Source organism: Catharus ustulatus, chromosome 1, assembly GCF_009819885.2.
Source record: "Catharus ustulatus isolate bCatUst1 chromosome 1, bCatUst1.pri.v2, whole genome shotgun sequence".
NCBI lineage: Eukaryota > Metazoa > Chordata > Aves > Passeriformes > Turdidae > Catharus > Catharus ustulatus.
The window spans coordinates 164,942,205-164,960,749 of NC_046221.1; the positions used below are offsets into that span (position 1 = coordinate 164,942,205).

At 64.4% G+C, this 18,545-nt stretch overlaps 4 protein-coding genes across 5 annotated transcripts in view; 2 read left to right on the top strand and 2 right to left on the bottom strand.

Annotated features, from left to right (window-relative positions):
• Nucleotides 1-14,583, bottom strand: part of LOC116999217 (5-oxoprolinase-like) — a 41,873-nt gene extending 27,290 nt beyond the window's left edge. The window contains exons 1-7 of the mRNA XM_033065603.1: nt 14,251-14,583; nt 12,077-12,268; nt 8,098-8,212; nt 6,569-6,692; nt 4,428-4,623; nt 2,085-2,250; nt 178-316 (exon numbers count right to left, since the gene is read on the bottom strand). Of these exons, the coding sequence (XP_032921494.1) occupies nt 178-316; nt 2,085-2,250; nt 4,428-4,623; nt 6,569-6,692; nt 8,098-8,212; nt 12,077-12,268; nt 14,251-14,424 (1,106 nt within the window). The 5' untranslated portion in view covers nt 14,425-14,583. The remainder of the gene's footprint in view (nt 1-177; nt 317-2,084; nt 2,251-4,427; nt 4,624-6,568; nt 6,693-8,097; nt 8,213-12,076; nt 12,269-14,250) is intronic.
• LOC116999522 (NAD(P)(+)--arginine ADP-ribosyltransferase 2-like) overlaps nt 1-18,545 on the top strand; it is a 703,496-nt gene that overhangs the window by 212,410 nt on the left and 472,541 nt on the right. The gene's annotated exons all lie outside the window — the stretch shown is intronic.
• LOC116994645 (erythroblast NAD(P)(+)--arginine ADP-ribosyltransferase-like) overlaps nt 1-18,545 on the bottom strand; it is a 284,339-nt gene that overhangs the window by 101,617 nt on the left and 164,177 nt on the right. The window lies entirely within an intron of this gene.
• On the top strand, nt 14,590-18,022 carry LOC116994850 (exosome complex component RRP41-like). Of its 2 annotated transcripts, XM_033056810.1 has the most exons (4): nt 14,590-14,902; nt 15,238-15,853; nt 16,238-16,456; nt 17,579-18,022. In XM_033056810.1, exons 2-4 carry the CDS (start codon nt 15,683-15,685, stop codon nt 17,948-17,950), a joined length of 762 nt encoding a protein of 253 aa, XP_032912701.1. In that variant the 5' UTR covers nt 14,590-14,902; nt 15,238-15,682; the 3' UTR covers nt 17,951-18,022. The 2 variants fall into 2 exon arrangements, with proteins under 2 accessions (XP_032912701.1, XP_032912700.1); XM_033056809.1 differs by lacking the exon at nt 14,590-14,902 and having other exon boundaries at nt 14,926-15,853.

An 18,545-nucleotide genomic window follows, 5' to 3' on the forward strand; every position in this document is an offset into this window, starting at 1 on the left:
CATTGGGGACACTGAGGGGACATTGAGGGGACACTGAGGGGACAGGGGACACTGAGGGGACAGGTAACACCAAGGTGACAGGGGGACATTGGGGACACCAAGGGGACACTAAGGGGACATTGGTGACACCAAGGGGACATTGGTGACCCCAAGGTGACAGGGGCCATCCCTCCCCACCGGAAGAAGAGGCGGGACCCTCCCCCCGCGGCCACGGTGTTGATGTCCAGCTGCGGGGCCTGGATGGACACTCCGGCCGTGCTGGCCTCGAACACGTGCTCCAGCGCGCCCGCGAAGCGGCTCACGTCCGTCGAGGTGCCTGGGACACCAAACACACTGAGTGACCACAGAGTGACCCCAGAGTGACCACAGAGTGACCACAGAGTGACCACAGAGTGACCCCAACCCCTGACAGCGGCTCACGTCCGTCGAGGTGCCTGGGACACAAACAGTGACTGAGTGACCACAGAGTGACCCCAGAGTGACCCCAGAGTGACCCCAGAGTGACCCCAGAGTGACCTCAGAGTGACTACAGAGTGACCCCAAACACCGAGTGACCACAGAGTGACCCCAGAGTGACCACATAGTGACCACAGAGTGACCACAGAGTGACTGACCCCAAACTGACCCCAAACTGACCCCAGACTGACCCCAAACACTGACCCCAAACTGACCCCAAACACTGACCCCAAACACTGACCCCAAAGTGACCCCAAACACTGACCCCAAACTGACCCCAATCACTGACCCCAAACTGACCCCAAATTGACCCCAAACACTGACCCCAAACTGACCCCAGAACTGACCCCAAACACTGACCCCAAACACTGACCCCAAACTGACCCCAAACACTGACCCCAAAGTGACCCCAAACACTGACCCCAAACTGACCCCAAATTGACCCCAAACTGACCCCAAACACTGCCAGACCCCCAAACTGACACCAAAACAGAGACGCCAAACCCAGAGACCCCAAAACAGAAAGACCTCAACTCAGAGAGACTCCAAAACTGCCCGATCCCAAATCCAGAGAGACCCCAAAAACTGACAGACCCCAAAACAGAGAGACCCCAAACTGTCCGACCCCCAAACCGCCCGATCCTAAACCCGGCGGGACCCCAAACTCCGTGGGGCTCCCAGCCTTGGTGGGACCCCAGACCCCAGACCCCAAATCCCAACGAGACCCCCCAGACCCTAAATCCCCACAGGACCTCCCGCACCCCAAATCCCCTCATCTGAAAACCCCTGCACCTCAACCCCCCCCCCCACCCCAAATTCCCCGGACCCCCCCCCCACACCTCAAATCCCCAGGGGACCACACCATACCCCAAATCCCCCAGACCCCCCAATCCCCCAGACCCCAAATCCCCCGAACCCCAAACCTACCACACCCTCAATCCCCACGGGACCACCTGCACCCCAAATCCCCTGGACCCCAAATCCCCACACCCCAAATCTCCAGACTCCCCAAATTCCCCGCACCCCAAACCCCCCAGACCCCAAATCCCAGATCCCCCAGACCCCAAACCCCCCAGACCCCTGATCCCCCCACACCCCAAATCCCCCAGACCCCAAATCCCCAGACCCAAATGCCCCAGACCCCCAAATCCTCTGCACCCTAAATCTCTCGAACCCCCCGCACCCCAATCCCCCCATACCCCAAATCCCCCGTACCCCAAATCCCCAGACGATCCCCCTGCACCCCAAATCCCCTGTACCCCAAATCCCAGAACCCCCCATACCCCAAGCCCCCCACACTCCAAATCCCCCAGATCCCCCAATTCCCGCACCCCAAATCCCCCATACCCCCGTACCCCAAACCCCCCATACCCCAAATCCCCCACACCCCAAATCCCCCACACCCCATATCCCAAGCCCCCCGCACCCCAAATCCCGCACCCCAAATCCCCCAAATCCCCCGCACCCCAAATCCCCCAGACCCCAAATCCCCCAGACCCCAAATCCCCCGCACCCCAAATCCCCCAGACCCCAAATCCCCCGCACCCCAAATCCCCTGAACCCCAAATCCCAAATCCCTGCACCCCAAATCCCGCACCCCGCACCCCGCACCCCAACTCCGCGCTCACCTCCCATGTCGAAGCCGATCACGGGGGTCCCGTCCCGGGGGTCGAAGGTGGTCCGGGCGTAGCCCACGACCCCCGCGGCGGGGCCGGACAGGATGGCCTGGGACCCCCGGAACCGGGCCATGGGGGTGAGCCCGCCGTCCGAGCGCATGAACAGCACACGGACCCCCTAAAACAGTGGGGTTTGTGGGGTTTGTATGGGGTTTGTGGGGTTTTTATGGGGTGTTTATGGGGTGAGCCCGCCGTCCGAGCGCATGAACAGCACCCGGACACCCTAAAACAATGGGGTTTTTATGGGGTTTTTATGGGGTGTTTATGGGGTGAGCCCGCCGTCCGAGCGCATGAACAGCACCCGGACCCCCTGAAACAACGGGGTTTGTGGGGTTTGTATGGGGTTTGTGGGGTTTTTATGGGGTGTTTATGGGGTGTTTATGGGGTGAGCCCCCCGTCCGAGCGCATGAACAGCACACGGACCCCCTGAAACATCGGGGTTTGTGGGGTTTTTATGGGGTTTGTGGGGTTTTTATGGGGTGAGCCCGCCGTCCGAGCGCATGAACAGCACCCGGACACCCTGAAACAATGGGGTTTGTGGGGTTTGTGGGGTGAGCCCCCCGTCCGAGCGCATGAACAGCACCCGGACACCCTAAAACAGTGGGGTTTGTGGGGTTTGTATGGGGTTTGTATGGGGTTTTTATGGGGTTTGTATGGGGTGAGCCCGCCGTCCGAGCACATGAACAGCACCCGGACACCCTAAAACAGTGGGGTTTTTATGGGGTTTTTATGGGGTTTGTATGGGGTTTGTATGGGGTGAGCCCCCCGTCGGAGCGCATGAACAGCACACGGACACCCTGTGGGATTTGGGGTTTTTATGGGGTGTTTATGGGGTGAGCCCGCCGTCCGAGCGCATGAACAGCACACGGACCCCCTGAAACAATGGGGTTTGTGGGGTTTGTGGGGTTTTTATGGGGTGAGCCCGCCGTCCGAGCGCATGAACAGCACACGGACACCCTAAAACAGTGGGGTTTTTATGGGGTTTTTATGGGGTGTTTATGGGGTGTTTATGGGGTGAGCCCGCCGTCCGAGCGCATGAACAGCACACGGACACCCTGAAACAATGGGGTTTTTATGGGGTTTGTATGGGGTTTGTATGGGGTTTTTATGGGGTTTGTATGGGGTGAGCCCGCCGTCCGAGCGCATGAACAGCACCCGGACCCGCTGTGGGATTTGGGGTTTGTGGGGTTTTTATGGGGTTTGTGGGGTTTTTATGGGGATTTTATGGGGTTTTTATGGGTTTTTATGGGGTTTTTATGGGTTTTTATGGGGTGTTTATGGGGTTTTTATGGGGTGAGCCCGCCGTCCGAGCGCATGAACAGGACACGGACCCCCTGAAACAATGGGGTTTGTGGGGTTTGTGGGGTTTGTGGGGTTTTTATGGGGTTTGTATGGGGTGAGCCCCCCGTCCGAGCGCATGAACAGCACCCGGACCCCCTGTGGGATTTGGGGTTTTTATGGGGATTTTATGGGGTTTTTATGGGGTTTTTATGGGGTTTTTATGGGGTTTTTATGGGGTGAGCCCCCCGTCCGAGCGCATGAACAGCACACGGACACCCTAAAACATCGGGGTTTGTGGGGTTTTTATGGGGTTTGTGGGGTTTGTATGGGGTGAGCCCCCCGTCCGAGCGCATGAACAGCACACGGACACCCTAAAACATCGGGGTTTGTGGGGTTTTTATGGGGTTTGTGGGGTTTTTATGGGGTTTGTGGGGTTTTTATGGGGTGTTTATGGGGTGAGCCCCCCGTCCGAGCGCATGAACAGCACCCGGACACCCTAAAACATCGGGGTTTTTATGGGGTTTGTGGGGTTTGTATGGGGTGTTTATGGGGTACAGGGGGGGTTTGGGGTTCAGGGGGGGTGGTTTGGGCGGTACCAATGGGAAATGGGGGGGGGGGGGGTCCCAGCCTGTCCCTGTCACGTCCCTGTGACGTCCCCAGGTGTCCCTGCGCCACCCCAGGTGTCCCCCCAGGTGTCCCCAGTTGTCCCCAGATGTCCCCAGGTGTCCTCCCAGGTGTCACAGTGCCCCCAGATGTCCCCAGGTGTCCCCCCCAGGTGTCCCTAGGTGTCCCCAGGTGTCCCAGTGCCACCCCAGGTGTTCCCAGGTGTCCATGGGGTGTCCCCGGCTGTCCCTGTGATGTCATCATGATGCCCCAGTGTCCCCCCAGGTGTTCCCAGGTGCCCCCAGGTGACTTCCCAGGTGTCCCCATGTCCCCCCAGGTGTCCCCCCATGTCCCCCCAGGTGTCCCCAGGTGTCCCCCCAGATGTCCCCATGTCCCCCGTGTCCCTCTCACCTGCAGCCCGTCCCGGAAGCCCTGGCAGAAGCTGTGCAGGTAGCTGCGCACACCTGGGCTCAGGTAAGCGTCCACACAGGCCGTGAGGCCGCGGGGCACGGCCCGGGCCATGCGCGCCACGCCCGAGGACAGGGACACCTGAGAGAAACCCAGCTGGAGAGCCAGCGCGGCCACCTGCTCCTCGTGCTCGGGCCACCTGTGGGGACACACCTGGGTCACACCTGGGTCACACCTGGGGACACCTGAGTGACACCTGAGAGACACCTGAGTGACACCTGAGTGACACCTGAGAGACACCTGAGTGACACCTGAGTGACACCTGAGAGAAACCCAGCTGCAGGGCCAGCGCGGCCACCTGCTCCTCGTGCTCGGGCCACCTGTGGGGACACACCTGGGGACACACCTGGGTCACACCTGGGTCACACCTGGGGACACACCTGGGTCACACCTGAGTGACACCTGGGGACACACCTGGGTCACACCTGAGTGACACCTGGGGACACACCTGGGGACACACCTGGGTCACACCTGGGGACACACCTGGGGACACACCTGGGTCACACCTGGGGACACACCTGGGGACACACCTGGGTCACACCTGGGTCACACCTGGGGACACACCTGGGGTCACACCTGGGGACACACCTGGGGACACACCTGGGGACACACCTGAGTGACACCTGGGGACACACCTGGGTCACACCTGAGTGACACCTGGGGACACACCTGGGTCACACCTGAGTGACACCTGGGGACACACCTGGGGACACACCTGGGTCACACCTGGGGTCACTGCTGGGGACACACCTGGGGACACACCGGGGTCACACCTGGGACACACCGGGGTCACACCTGTGTCACACCTGGGTCACACCTGGGTCACACCTGGGGACACACCTGGGTCACACCTGGGATACACCTGGGTGACACCTGGGTCACACCTGAGTGACACCTGGGGTCACAGCTGGGGACACACCTGTGTCACACCTGGGTCACACCTGGGTCACACCTGGGGACACACCTGGGGACACACCTGGGTCACACCTGGGTCACACCTGGGGACACACCTGGGGACACACCTGGGGACACACCTGGGTCACACCTGGGGACACACCTGGGTCACACCTGGGGTCACACCTGGGGACACACCTGGGGACACACGTGAGTGACACCTGTGTGCCACCTGTGTCACCTGAATCACAGCTGAGTCACCTGTGTGTCACACCTGTGTCACACGTGGGTCACACCTGGGTCACCTGAGTGACCCCAACCCCCACCTGCCGCTCATGTCCTGGCCACTTGTGGGGACACCTGTGTCACCTGTGTCACACCTGGGACCTCCCAGACGCCACTCACGCGTAGCTGTGCAGCAGCAGTGAGTCCTGGAGAACCCAAACTCCTCTGGGACCCCCCAAATCCCCCCGGGACCCCCAAACCCGGCACTCACACGTAGCTGTGCAGCAGCAGCAGGTTCTGATGACCCCAAATCCCCCCAAAATCCCCCCAGGACCCCCCAAATCTCCCCAAAATCTCTCACTCACGTGTAGTTGTGCAGCAGCAGCAGGGATTGGAGACCCCAAACCCCCCTGGGATCCCCCAAATTCCCCCACGACCCCCCAAAATCCCCCAAACCTCGCACTCACGCGTAGCTGTGCAGCAGCAGCGAGTCCTGGAGACCCCAAACCCACCCAGGACCCCCTCAGACCCCCCAAACCACCCTGGGACCCCCCAAATCCCCCCAAAATCCCGCACTCACGCGTAGCTGTGCAGCAGCAGCAGGGATTTGGGACCCCCCAAATCCCCCCAAATCCCCCCAAACCCGCACTCACGCGTAGCTGTGCAGCAGCAGCAGGTTCTGATGACCCCAAATCCCCCCAAACCCCCCAGACCCCACTCACGCGTAGCTGTGCAGCAGCAGGGATTGAGGACCCCCCCAAATCCCCCCAAAATCTCACACTCACGCGTAGCTGTGCAGCAGCAGCAGGTCCTGGTGACCCCAAAACCCCAAAATCCCCCCAAATTCCCCCTGGGACCCCAAATCCCCCAAACCCGCACTCACGCGTAGCTGTGCAGCAGCAGCAGGGATTGAGGATCCCAAATCCCCCCCAAACCCCCCCAAACCCCCCCAAACCCGCACTCACGCGTAGCTGTGCAGCAGCAGCACCGCCAGGCTCCGGAAGCCGCGGCTCAGGAGCCCCTCGAGGTCCCCCCGGAGCCGCTCCAGGTCCAGCGGCTTCTGCACCAGGAGAGTGACCCCGGAGCAGCCTGGGGGGGAAAGGGGTCAGGGACACCCCAAAAATACCAAAAATATCCCAAACTGCACCAGGAGAGTGACCCCGGAACAGCCTGGGGGACAGAGGGGTCAGGGACACCCCAAAAACAACAAAAAAACCCCAAAACCCCCCCGAAAAACCAAAAACTCCCAAATCCCCAAAACCCAAAAAACCCAAAGCCCCAAAACCCAAAAACCCCAAAACCCAAAAAAACCCCCCAAAACCCCAGAAACCTCAAAACCAAAAAACCCAAAAAAACCCAAAACTTAAAAAACCCAAAAAACCCCAAAAACCCCAAAACCCAAAAAACCAAAAACCCCCAAAACCCAAAAACCCCAAAAACCCAAAATCCCAAAAACCTCAAAATCCCCAAACCCCGAAAACCCCAAAAATCCCCAAATCCCCAAAAATCCCAAATCCCAAAAACCCCAAAAACCCAAAAACCCCGAATCCCCAAACCCAAAAAACCCAAAACCCCAAAACTCCAAAACTCAAAAACCCAAAAACCCCAAAACCCAAAAAACCCCCAAACCCAAAAACCCCAAACCCCCAAATCCCCAAAAACCCAAAAACCCAAAATCTCAAAACCCAAAAAAACCCAAAAAACCCTAAAAATCCCAAACTGCACCAGCAGGGTGACCCCGGAGCAGCCTGGGGGAGAGAGGGGTCAGGGACACCCCAAAAACACCAAAATCCCAAAAAACCCAAAAACCCCAAATCCCAAAAACCCCAAAATCCCCAAAACCCCAAAAACCCCAAATCCTCAAACCCAAAAAACCCAAAACCCCAAAACCCAAAAAACCCAAAATATCCCAAAACCCCAAATCCCAAAAACTCCAAATCCCCAAATCCCCAAAACCCCAAAACTCAAAAACCCAAAAAACCCAAAAACCAAAAAAATCCAAATCCCCAAAACCAAAAAATCCAAAACCCCAAAACCCAAAAACCCAAAAAAACCCAAAATATCCCAAAACCCCAAATCCCAAAAACTCCAAATCCCCAAAACCCCAAAACCCAAAAAACCCCGAACCCAAAAACCCCAAAACCCAAAACCCCAAAACCCCAAAACCCAAAACCCCCAAAAAACAAAAAAAAACCCCAAAAAATCCCAACCCCCATACCCCCCAAAGCCACCCAGTGCCACCAGGATTGTCACCTGCCCGGTGTCACCCTCGGTGCCACCCCCATGTCCCACCTGGGCAGGTGACAATGGCAGCGCCACCCACCTTGTACCCGGGGCCAGGTGTCACTGAGGGACAGGTGACAATGGCAGTGCCACCCACCTTGTACCCGGGGCCAGGTGTCACTGAGGGACAGGTGACAATGGCAGTGCCACCCACCTTGTACCCGGGGCCAGGTGTCACTGAGGGACAGGTGACAATGGCAGTGCCACCCACCTTGTACCCGGGGCCAGCTGTCACTCCCGGGCAGGTGACAATCCGGCTGCTCGGGGACAATCCGCTCGTCCACCTCGATGACCTCCTCGTACAGCATGTCCGGCATGGCCACCTCCTGCGGGGACACGGGGGGACACCGTGGGGACACGGGGGGACATCGTGGGGACACCGTGGGGACACGGGGGTGGCACCAAGGGCATGGCCACCTCCTGTGGGGACACGGGGGGACACCGTGGAGACACGGGGGGACATCGTGGGGACACGGGGGTGGCACCAGGGGTGGCACTGGGGCATGGCCACCTCCTGTGGGGACACGGGGGGACACCGTGGAGACACGGGGGGACATCGTGGGGACACGGGGGTGGCACCAGGGGTGGCACCAAGGGCATGGCTACCCCCTGTGGGGACACCGTGGGGACACGGGGGTGGCACCAGAGGACACCGTGGGGACACGGGGGTGGCACTGGGGGACACGGGGGCATGGCCACCTCCTGTGGGGACACCGTGGGGACACGGGGGTGGCACCAAGGGCATGGCCACCTCCTGTGGGGACACGTGGGGACAGGGGGGTGGCACCGGGGGACACCGTGGGGACATGAGGGTGGCACCAAGGGCATGGTCACTCCTGTGGGGACACTGTGGGGACACCATGGGGACACGGGAGTGGCACCAGGGGACACGAGGGTGGCACTGGGGCATGGCCACCTCCTGTGGGGACACCGTGGGGACACGGGGGTGGCACTGGGTGAACTGGGACAGGACTGGGATGGCACTGGGGTGGCACTGGGACAGGAGTGGGTGGCACTGGGACAGGAGCGGGTGGCACTGGGATGGCACTGGGACAGGAGCGGGTGGCACTGGGGTGGCACTGGGATGGCACTGGGACAGGAGCGGGTGGCACTGGGGTGGCACTGGGGTGGCACTGGGACAGGAGCGGGTGGCACTGGGATGGCACTGGGACAGGAGCGGGTGGCACTGGGACAGGAGCGGGTGGCACTGGGACAGGAGTGGGTGGCACTGGGACAGGAGTAGGTGGCACTGGGGTGGCACTGGGACAGGAGTGGGTGGCACTGGGCCAGCACTGGGAGGACACGGCGCTGTCACGGGGCTGGCACCAGGGTGGCACAGGGACAATGCCGGGCTGGCACGGGGATGTCACCTCGTGTCCCCTGTCCCGTGTCCCCTGTCCCGTGAGCGGGGCCCGGCCGGGTGTCCTTGGTGTGTCCCCTGTCCCCATCCGTGTCCCCTCCCCCGTGTCCCGTGTCCCCTCCCCCTGTCGTTGTCCCCTGTCCCCATCCCCGTCCCTGTCGCTGTCCCTGTCGCTGTCCCTGTCCCGTGTCGCTGTCCCTGTCGTTGTCCCCTGTCCCCTGTCGCTGTCCTCTGTCCCCTGTCGCTGTCCCTGTCGCTGTCCCTGTCCCCTGTCGCTGTCCCTGTCCCTGTCCCCTGTCCCTGTCGCTGTCCTCTGTCCCCTGTCCCCATCCCTGTCGCTGTCCCCTGTCGCTGTCCCCTGTCCTTGTCCCCTGTCCCTGTCCCCGTCGCTGTCCCTGTCGCTGTCCCCTGTCCCCGTCGCTGTCCCCTGTCCCCGTCCCCTGTCGCTGTCCCTGTCCCCGTCCCTGTCCCCTGTCGCTGTCCCTGTCCCCGTCGCTGTCCCCTCCCCGGTGGCCGCTGGCTCCCGGCCGGGCCGCGCTGGTCACGGGCCAGGACTGGCACCGAGCCCGGCCCGGCACGGGACAGGAACGGGGACAGGGACGGGGACAGGGACAGGGGACAGGGACGGGACAGGGACAGTGTGGGGACACAGGGACAGGAACGGGGACAGGGGATGGGGACAGGGACAGCGACAGGGACAGCGACAGGGGACGGGGACAGGGGACGGGGACAGCGACAAGGACAGCGACAAGGACAGCGACAGGGGACAGTGACAGAGGACACGGGACACGGGGGAAGGGACAGCGAGAGGGGACAGGGATGGACAAGAAGGGGACAGGAACGGGGACAGGGACAGGGATGGGGACAGGGGACGGGGACAGTGATGGGACAGGGATGGACAAGGAAGAGATAGAACACGGACAGCGACGGGGACAGGGACAGGATAGGGAGAGGACAGGGACAGGGGACATGGGACAGGAACGGGGATGGGGACAGGGACAGGAGACAGCGACAAGGACAGCGACAGGGGACAGGGGACAGCGACAGGGAACAGCGACAGGGGACAGCGACAGGGGACAGGGACAGGGGACAGCGACAGGGGACAGCGACAGGGGACAGGGGACAGCGACAGGGACAGCGACAGGGGACAGGGACAGGGGACGGGGACAGGGACAGGGGACAGCGACAGGGGACAGCGACAGGAGACAGCGACAGGGGACAGGGGACAGTGACAGGGAACAGCGACAGGGGACAGCGACAGGGGACAGCGACAAGGGACAGCGACAAGGGACAGGGACAGCGACAGGGGACAGTGACAGGAGACACGGGACACGGGGGAAGGGACAGTGAGAGGGGATAGGGACAAGGACAGTGTGGGGACACAGGGACAGGAACGGGGACAAGGATGGGGACAGGAACGGGGACAGTGTGGGGACACAGGGACAGGGGACAGGGAGAAGGATGAGGACAGGGACAGGAATGGGGATGGGGACAAGGACAGGGATGGGGACAGGGGTGGGGACAGGGACAGGAAGAAGGACAGGGATGGGACAGGGACAGTCAGGGATGGGGACACAGGGACAGGGGGACATTGTGGGGCACAGGGACACGGTGCCAGCCCCGGAGGGGACACAGGGACAGTGTGGGGCACAGGGACACGGTGCCAGCCCAGGAGGTGACACAGGGACACGGTGCCAGCCCCCGGCACGTGCCGGTCAGAGGACGTGCCAGTCCCGTGCCAGGCGGCCACGGGTCACTGCGGGGTCACTGCGGGGTCACCGAGGGGTCACCAAGGGGTCACCGCGGGGTCATCACGTGGTCACTGTGTGGGGTCACCATGGGGACACCGGGGGAGGTGGCACGGGGACATCGGGCACTCGGGGACGGCCACCCCAGGGGACACCGGGGTGGGGCAGGGCCGGAGCTGGGGCAGGTGAGGAACAGGTGAGGCACAGGTGTGCCCAGGTGTGCCCAGGTGTACCCAGGTATGTCCCAGGTGTCCCCAGGTGTACCCAGGTGTGCCCAGGTGTATCTCAGGTGTATCTCAGGTGTATCCCAGGTGTGCCCAGGTGTGCCCAGGTGTGCCCCAGGTGTGCCCCAGGTGTGCCCAGGTGTACCCAGGTGTGCCCAGGTGTGCCCAGGTGTCTCCAGGTGTATCCCAGGTGTGCCCAGGTGTGCCCAGGTGTATCCCAGGTGTATCCCAGGTGTGCCCAGGTGTGCCCAGGTGTATCCCAGGTGTGCCCAGGTGTGCCCAGGTGTACCCCAGGTGTGTCCAGGTGTACCCAGGTGCCCCCAGGTGTGCCCAGGTGTATCCCAGGTGTGCCCAGGTGTGCCCAGGTGTACCCCAGGTGTGCCCAGGTGTATCCCAGGTGTATCCCAGGTGTGCCCAGGTGTATCCCAGGTGTGCCCAGGTGTGCCCAGGTGTATCTCAGATGTCCCCAGGTGTCCCCAGGCGCTCACCAGGTCGAAGAGGTGCGGCCTGGCCTGGGTGCCGATGTGCAGCAGGTGTGGGTGTGGGGTTTGGGGTGGGTTTGGGGGTTCAGGTGTGCCCCAGGTGTGCCCAGGTGTACCCAGCTGTACCCCAGGTGTATCTCAGGTGTATCCCAGGTGTCCCCAGGTGTGCCCAGGTGTACCCAGGTGTGCCCAGGTGTATCTCAGGTGTATCCCATGTGCTCACCAGGTCGAAGAGGTGCGGCCTGGCCTGGGTGCCGATGTGCAGCAGGTGTGGGTGTGGGGTTTGGGGTGGGTTTGGGGGTTCAGGTGTATCCCAGGTGTCCCCAGGTGTGCCCAGGTGTGACACAGGTGTCCCCAGGTGTCCCCAGGCGCTCACCAGGTCGAAGAGGTGCGGCCTGGCCTGGGTGCCGATGTGCAGCAGGTGTCGGAAGCCGCGGGTCACGGCCAGGGCCGTGCGCTCGCCCCGGCGCTGCAGCAGCGCGTTGGTGGCCACCGTGGTGCCCATGCGGATCCACTGGATCTGGGATCCGTCCAGGGGCTGGTCCCGGGGCAGGGCCACCCCCAGCTCCTGTGGGACCCCAAAACCCACCTGAGCACCCGAAAACCCACCTGGGGAACCTCAAAATTCACCTGGGGAGCCCCAAAATTTACCTGGGGGATCCCAGCCCCACAGCCCCCCCATGCGGATCCACTGGATCTGGGATCCGTCCTGCCCCAGGAGCAGGGCCACCCCCAGCTCCTGTGGGACCCCAAAACCCACCTGAGCACCCCAAAATTTACCTGGGGGACCCCAGAATTCACCTGGGGGATCCCAGCCCCACAGCCCCGCCCCATGCGGATCCACTGGATCTGGGATCCGTCCAGGGTCTGCTCCCGGGGCTGGGTCACCCCCAGCTCCTGTGGGACCCCAAAATTCACTGAGGGATCCCAAAATCCACCTGAGTACCCCAGGATTCACCTGGGGAACCCCAAAATTCACCTGGGGGATCTCAACCCCACAGCCCCCCCATGGGGATCCACTGGATCCCATCCTGGGGCAGGGGCAACCCCAAAACTGAACCCCAGACCCCATTTGGGAACCCCCCCGACCCCATTTGAGGACCCCAGACCCCATTTGGGAACCCCCAGACCCCATTTAGGGACCCCAGACCCCATTTGGGGACCCCCAGACCCCCTTTAGGGACCCCCAGACCCCATTTGAGGACCCCCAGACCCATTTGGGAACACCCAGTCCCCATTTGAGGACCCCCCAGACCCCCTTTAGGGACCCCAGACCCCATTTGAGGACCCCCCAGACCCCATTCGGGAACCCCCAGACCCATTTGGGAACCCCCAGACCCATTTGGGAACCCCCAGACCCCATTTGGGGCCTTAGGGGGGCTCAGAGGGGATCCTGGGGGGCAGGAGGGGTCTGGGGGTGTTCCCAAGGGGGTCCCCAAGGGGGTCCCCGGGATTTCCAGGGTTTCCCATGGGGGTCCCTGAGAGAAACATTTGGGGGGCGGGGGTCCCGTGGGTATCTCGGGGGTCTCGGGGGTCCCAGCAGGGCACTCGGGGAGGGGGTCCCGGGTATTCTGGGGGTCCCAGGGGGGTCCTGGTGTGGTCCCGGGGGTTCCAGCTGGGTATTGGGGGGGGTCCCAGGGTTCCGGTGGTCCCGGGGGTCCCAGTCGGGTATTGGGGGGGGTCCCGCTCTGTCCCCGCCATGCCCCGGGGGTCCTGGGAGGGGTCCCGACCATGTCCCGGGTGTCCCGGGGGTCCCTGCTCTTACCCTGGGGTCCCGTTCGGACCCCGGCCATGTCCCGGCGGTCCTGCTCTGTCCCCGAGGGTCCCGGGATTCCCTGCTCTGTCCCGAGGGTCCCGGGGGTCCCACTCTGTCCCCGCTCTGCCCCGGGGGTCCCATCTCTGTCCCCGGGGGTCCCAGCCATGTCCCGGGGGTCCCTGCTCTGTCCCGGGTGCCCCCCGGGGGTCCCGCTGTGTCCCTGGGGGTCCCGCTCCGTCCCTGCCATACCCTGGGGTCCCCTCTCTGTCCCCGGGGGTCCCCGTCATGTCCTGGGGGTCCCTGCTCTGTCCCGGGGGTCCCTGTTCTGTCCCGGGGGTCCCGAGGGTCCCTGCTCTGTCCCGGGGGTCCCGTTCTGTCCCGGGGGTCCCTGTTCTGACTCCGAGGGTCCCCTCTCTGTCCCCGGGGGTCCCACTCTGTCCCCGGGGGTCCCGGGGGTCTCTGCCTTGCCCCGGGGGTCCCGTTCTGTCCCCGGGGGTCCCAGCCATGTCCCGGGGGTCCCTGCTCTGTCCTGGGTGCCCCCCGGGGGTCCCGCTGTGTCCCTGCTCTGTCCCGGGGGGTCCCGCTCTGTCCCCGGGGGTCCCGCTCTGTCCCCGGTGGTCCCTGCTCTGTCCCAGGGGGTCCCGCTCTGTCCCCGGTGGTCCCTGCTCTGTCCCAGGGGTCCCTGCCTTGCCCCGGGGGTCCCGGGGGTCCCTGCTCTGTCCCGGGGGTCCCTGCTCTGTCCCGGGGGTTCCCGCCGTGTCCCCGCCGTGCTCCGGGGGTCCCGGGGGTCGCACCTCCTGCAGGATGCGGCGGATGCCCTCGGTGGGCGCGTCCCGGTACGCGGGGTCCTCGGAGAGCAGCTTGAGGACGCGGACGCGGCCGCCGGGACAGCGGGCGAACACGTCCGTGAAGGTCCCGCCGCGGTCGATGGCGAACTGGAAACCGGAGGGGGCGAGCGGGGCCGCCATGGCTGCACCGGCACCGGGACCGGGAACGGGACAGGGACAGGGAACGGGACAGCGAACGGGACAGGGAACGGCACCGGGCAGGGAACGGCTCCGGCCTGGAACAAGGTCGGGGCTCTCCGGACAGCGGCGTCCGGCAAAGCCTCGGGGCTGTCCGGTGAGGGGCGGGACTGTCCGCTCAGGGGTCACTGCTGTCCGGTGAGGGGCGGGACTGTCCGGTCAGGGGTCACTGCTGTCCGGTGAGGGGCGGGACTGTCCGGTCAGGGGTCACTGCTGTCCGGTGAGGGGCGGGACTGTCCGGTCAGGGGTCACTGCTGTCCGGTGAGGGGCGGGACTGTCCGGTCAGGGGTCACTGCTGTCCGGTGAGGGGCGGGACTGTCCGGTCAGGGGTCACTGCTGTCCGGTGAGGGGCGGGACTGTCCGGTCAGGGGTCACTGCTGTCCGGTGAGGGGCGGGAAAGGTTCGGTGCAGTCCGGGGAAGGTTCGGTGCTGTCTCGGGAAGGTTCGGGGCTGTCCGGGGCAGGTTCGGTGCTGTCCGGAGCAGGTTCGGTGCAGTCCGGGGAAGGTTCGGTGCAGTCCGGGGAAGGTTCGGTGCAGTCCGGGGCAGGTTCGGTGCTGTCCGGGGCAGGTTCGGTGCAGTCCGGGGAAGGTTCGGTGCCGCTCGGGAAGGTTCGGTGCTGTCCGGGGAAGGTTCGGTGCAGTCCGGGGCAGGTTCGGTGCTGTCCGGGGCAGGTTCGGTGCAGTCCGGGGCAGGTTCGGTGCAGTCCGGGGAAGGTTCGGTGCAGTCCGGAGCAGGTTCGGTGCCCCTCGGGGGAGGTTCGGTGCCCGCTCCCGGGTCGGTACCGCCCGCTGAAGGGTCCTGGGCGGCGCTGCCGGTCCGGCAGGGGTCGCTCCGGTCCCGTTCGGTCCCGCTCGGTTCCCGCCCGGTCCCGTTCGGTGCCGTTGCCGCGAACCGACCGAGGGGGCGGGGCTTTGTTTGGGGGCGTGGTCTAGTCCTGAGGGGCGTGCTCTTAAATGGGGGCGGGGCCTCTGCAACGGCTGCTTTGGGGGCGTGGCCTGGCGTGATGGGTACGTCAAGGGGCGGTGCCTCCCATTGGCGGGCGGCTCGCGCGGGGCACGCCGGGAGTTGTAGTCCGGCCCCTCACGCCGCTTGCGGGCGGCAAAGGCCGCTCGCGGTGCACGCCGGGAGTTGTAGTCCGGCCCCACACGCGGTGCCCGGAGCGGGAGCGGCACCGGGAGCGGAACCGGGAGCGGTGCCGGCATGGCGGGGCTGGAGCTGGTGTCGGACGCGGGGTTCCGGGCCGATGGGCGCCGGCCGGACGAGCTGCGCAAGGTGCGGGCCCGGCTTGGGGTGCTGGCTCGGGCCGACGGCTCGGCCTACCTGGAGCAGGGCAACACCAAGGTGCTGGCGGCCGTGTACGGCCCGCACGAGGTGAGCGGGGCCCCGGGGCTGTGAATCTTTTCTGGGGCTGGTGAATCCTCCTTGGGGTTTGTGTTTCCCCCCTCAGTCTCTGTGACCCCCCCCCATGATCTGTGACCCCCCCCCCTCAGTGTGTGTGACCCCCCCTCAGTCCCTGTGACCCCCCCTCAGTGTCTGTGACCCCTCAGTGTCTCTGCCCCCTCCCCAGGATTTTGGGGGTCCGAACCTCCCCCACTCTGACCCCCCCATTCCCCAATTTCCCACATCCTGAGGACCGCCCCCCCCGCATTTCTCTGTCCCCCCTCCCCAATTTCTCCACCCCCTACCCCCATTTCTGTGCCCCCCCAATTCCGGGGGTCCCTCTCCTCACCCCGTACCCCATTTCTCTCCCCCCAGGTGCGGGGGTCCCGCTCCAAAGCCCCCCCGGACCGAGCCCTGCTGTGCTGCCGCTGCAGCTCGGCGCCGTTCGCGGGCGGGGGCGAGAGGCGGCGCCGCCCCCCCCAGGGCGGGGGGGACCGGAGATCGGGGGAGAGAGCGCTGCTGCTGCGGGGGGTGCTGGAGGGGGCCGTGCTGGGACAGCTGTACCCCCGATCACAGATCGATGTGCACGTACAGGTGGGGATAGGGGGGTTTGGGGGGGCTCCTGGGAGGGTTTAGGGGATCCTGGGGCGTCCTAGGGTGGTTTGGGGGTGTCCTGAGGGGGTCCTAGAGGGGTTTGAGGGGGTTCCGGGGGTCCTGGGGAGTGTCCTGGGTGGGTCTGGGGGGGTTTGGGGGTGTCCTGAGGGGTTTTGGGGTGTCCTGGGGGGATCCTGAGTGTGTCCTGGGTGGGTTTAGGGTAGTCCTGGGGGTGTCCAGGTGGGTCTGGGGGGGTCCTGGGGGGGTTTGGGGGGTCCTGGGTGGGTCTGGGGGTGTCCTGGGTGGGTTTGGGGTGTCCTAGGGGTGTCCAGGTGGGTCTGGGGGCATCCTGGGTGGGATCCTGGGGGGGATTTGGGATGTCCTGAGTGGGTCTGGGGGTATCCTGGAGTGTCCTGGGTGGGGTTTAGGGTGGTCCTGGGGTGGTCCTGGGTGGTCCTGGGGGGCTTTGGGGTGTCCTGGGGTGGTCCTGGGGGGTCCTGAGGGGGTTTGGCAGTGTCCTGGGGGTGTCCTGGAAGGGTCTGGGGGGATCCTGGGGGTGTTTGGGGGTGTCCTGGGTGGGACTGGGGGGTTTGAGGACGTCCTGGGGGTGTCCTGGGATGGTCCTGGGGGGTGTGGGGGGTCCTGGAGGGTCCTGGGTGGGTCTGGGGGTGCCCTGGGGGGGGTCCTGAGTGGGATTTGGAGGATTTTGGGGGTGTTTTTTGGGATATTTAGGATATTTAGGGTGTCCCTGTCCCCCCCAGGTGCTGCAGGCGGACGGGGGCGAGCTGGGGCTGTGGGATTTGGGATATTTTGGATATTTTGTATGTTTAGGATGTCCCTGACCCCCCAGGTGCTGCAGGCGGATGGCGGCGAGCTGGGGCTGTGGGATTTGGGATATTTTAGGATATTTGGGATATTTAGGGTTCTCCTCTCCCCCCCAGGTGCTGCAGGCGGACGGGGGCGAGCTGGGGCTGTGGGATTTGGGATGTTTTGGAATATTTTGGATATTTAGGATGTCCCTGTCCCCCCCAGGTGCTGCAGGCGGACGGGGGCGAGCTGGGGCTGTGGGATTTGGGATATTTTAGGATATTTTGGATATTTAGGGTTCTGTTCCCCCCCCAGGTGCTGCAGGCCGATGGAGGTGAGCTGGGGGCCAGCGTGAGCGCGGCCGGGCTGGCCCTGCAGGACGCGGGCGTGGCGCTGCGCGGCCCCGTGGTGGCCGGGTCGGCCGGGCTGGCCGAGCCCCCCGCCGGGCCCCCGGTGGCCCTGAGCGACCTGAGCGCGGCCGAGGAGGCGGCCGGAGGGCCCAGGCTGGTGGTGGCCACGGTGGCCGGCAGCGGGCAGCTGGCCCTGTGCCAGCTCAGTGCCCGGCTGCACCAGGAGCGGCTCCGGCCGGTGCTGGACGCGGCCCAGGCCGCCTGCCGGGGGCTGCACGCCGTGCTGGACGGCGTGGTGAGGGCCAGGCTGCGCCAGGACACGGCCATGGAGCAGTGACAGGGCTGGGGACAGCCCCAGGACACTGCCATGGCCACAGTGACCACAGTGACAGCCCCAGGACACGGCCATGGAGCAGTGACCACAGTGACAGCCCCAGGACACGGCCATGGAGCAGTGAGTGACCACAGTGACAGCCCCAGGACACGGCCATGGAGCAGTGAGTGACCACAGTGACAGCCCCAGGACACTGCCATGGCCACAGTGACCACAGTGACAGCCCCAGGACACGGCCATGGCCACAGTGACCACCATGGGGACACCAGGACATTGCCATGGCCACAGTGACCACAGTGACCCCCTTGGGGACACCAGGACACTGCCATGGCCACAGTGACCACCTTGGGGACACCAGGACACTGCCATGGCCACAGTGACCACAGTGACCACCATGGGGACACCAGGACACTGCCATGGCCACAGTGACCACAGTGACCACCATGGGGACACCAGGACACTGCCATGGCCACAGTGACCACCATGGGGACACCAGGACACTGCCATGGCCACAGTGACCACCCTGGGGACACCAGGACACTGCCATGGCCACAGTGACCACCATGGAGACACCAGGACACTGCCATGGCCACAGTGA

Coding starts and splice junctions, on each gene's coding strand:
- LOC116994850 (XM_033056810.1), top strand. CDS start 15,683: ATGGCGGGGCTGGAGCTGGTGTCGGACGCGGGGTTCCGGGCCGATGGG. Junction 15,854..16,237: donor CCGTGTACGGCCCGCACGAG/GTGAGCGGGGCC, acceptor CTCTCCCCCCAG/GTGCGGGGGTCCCGCTCCAA. Junction 16,457..17,578: donor AGATCGATGTGCACGTACAG/GTGGGGATAGGG, acceptor TTCCCCCCCCAG/GTGCTGCAGGCCGATGGAGG.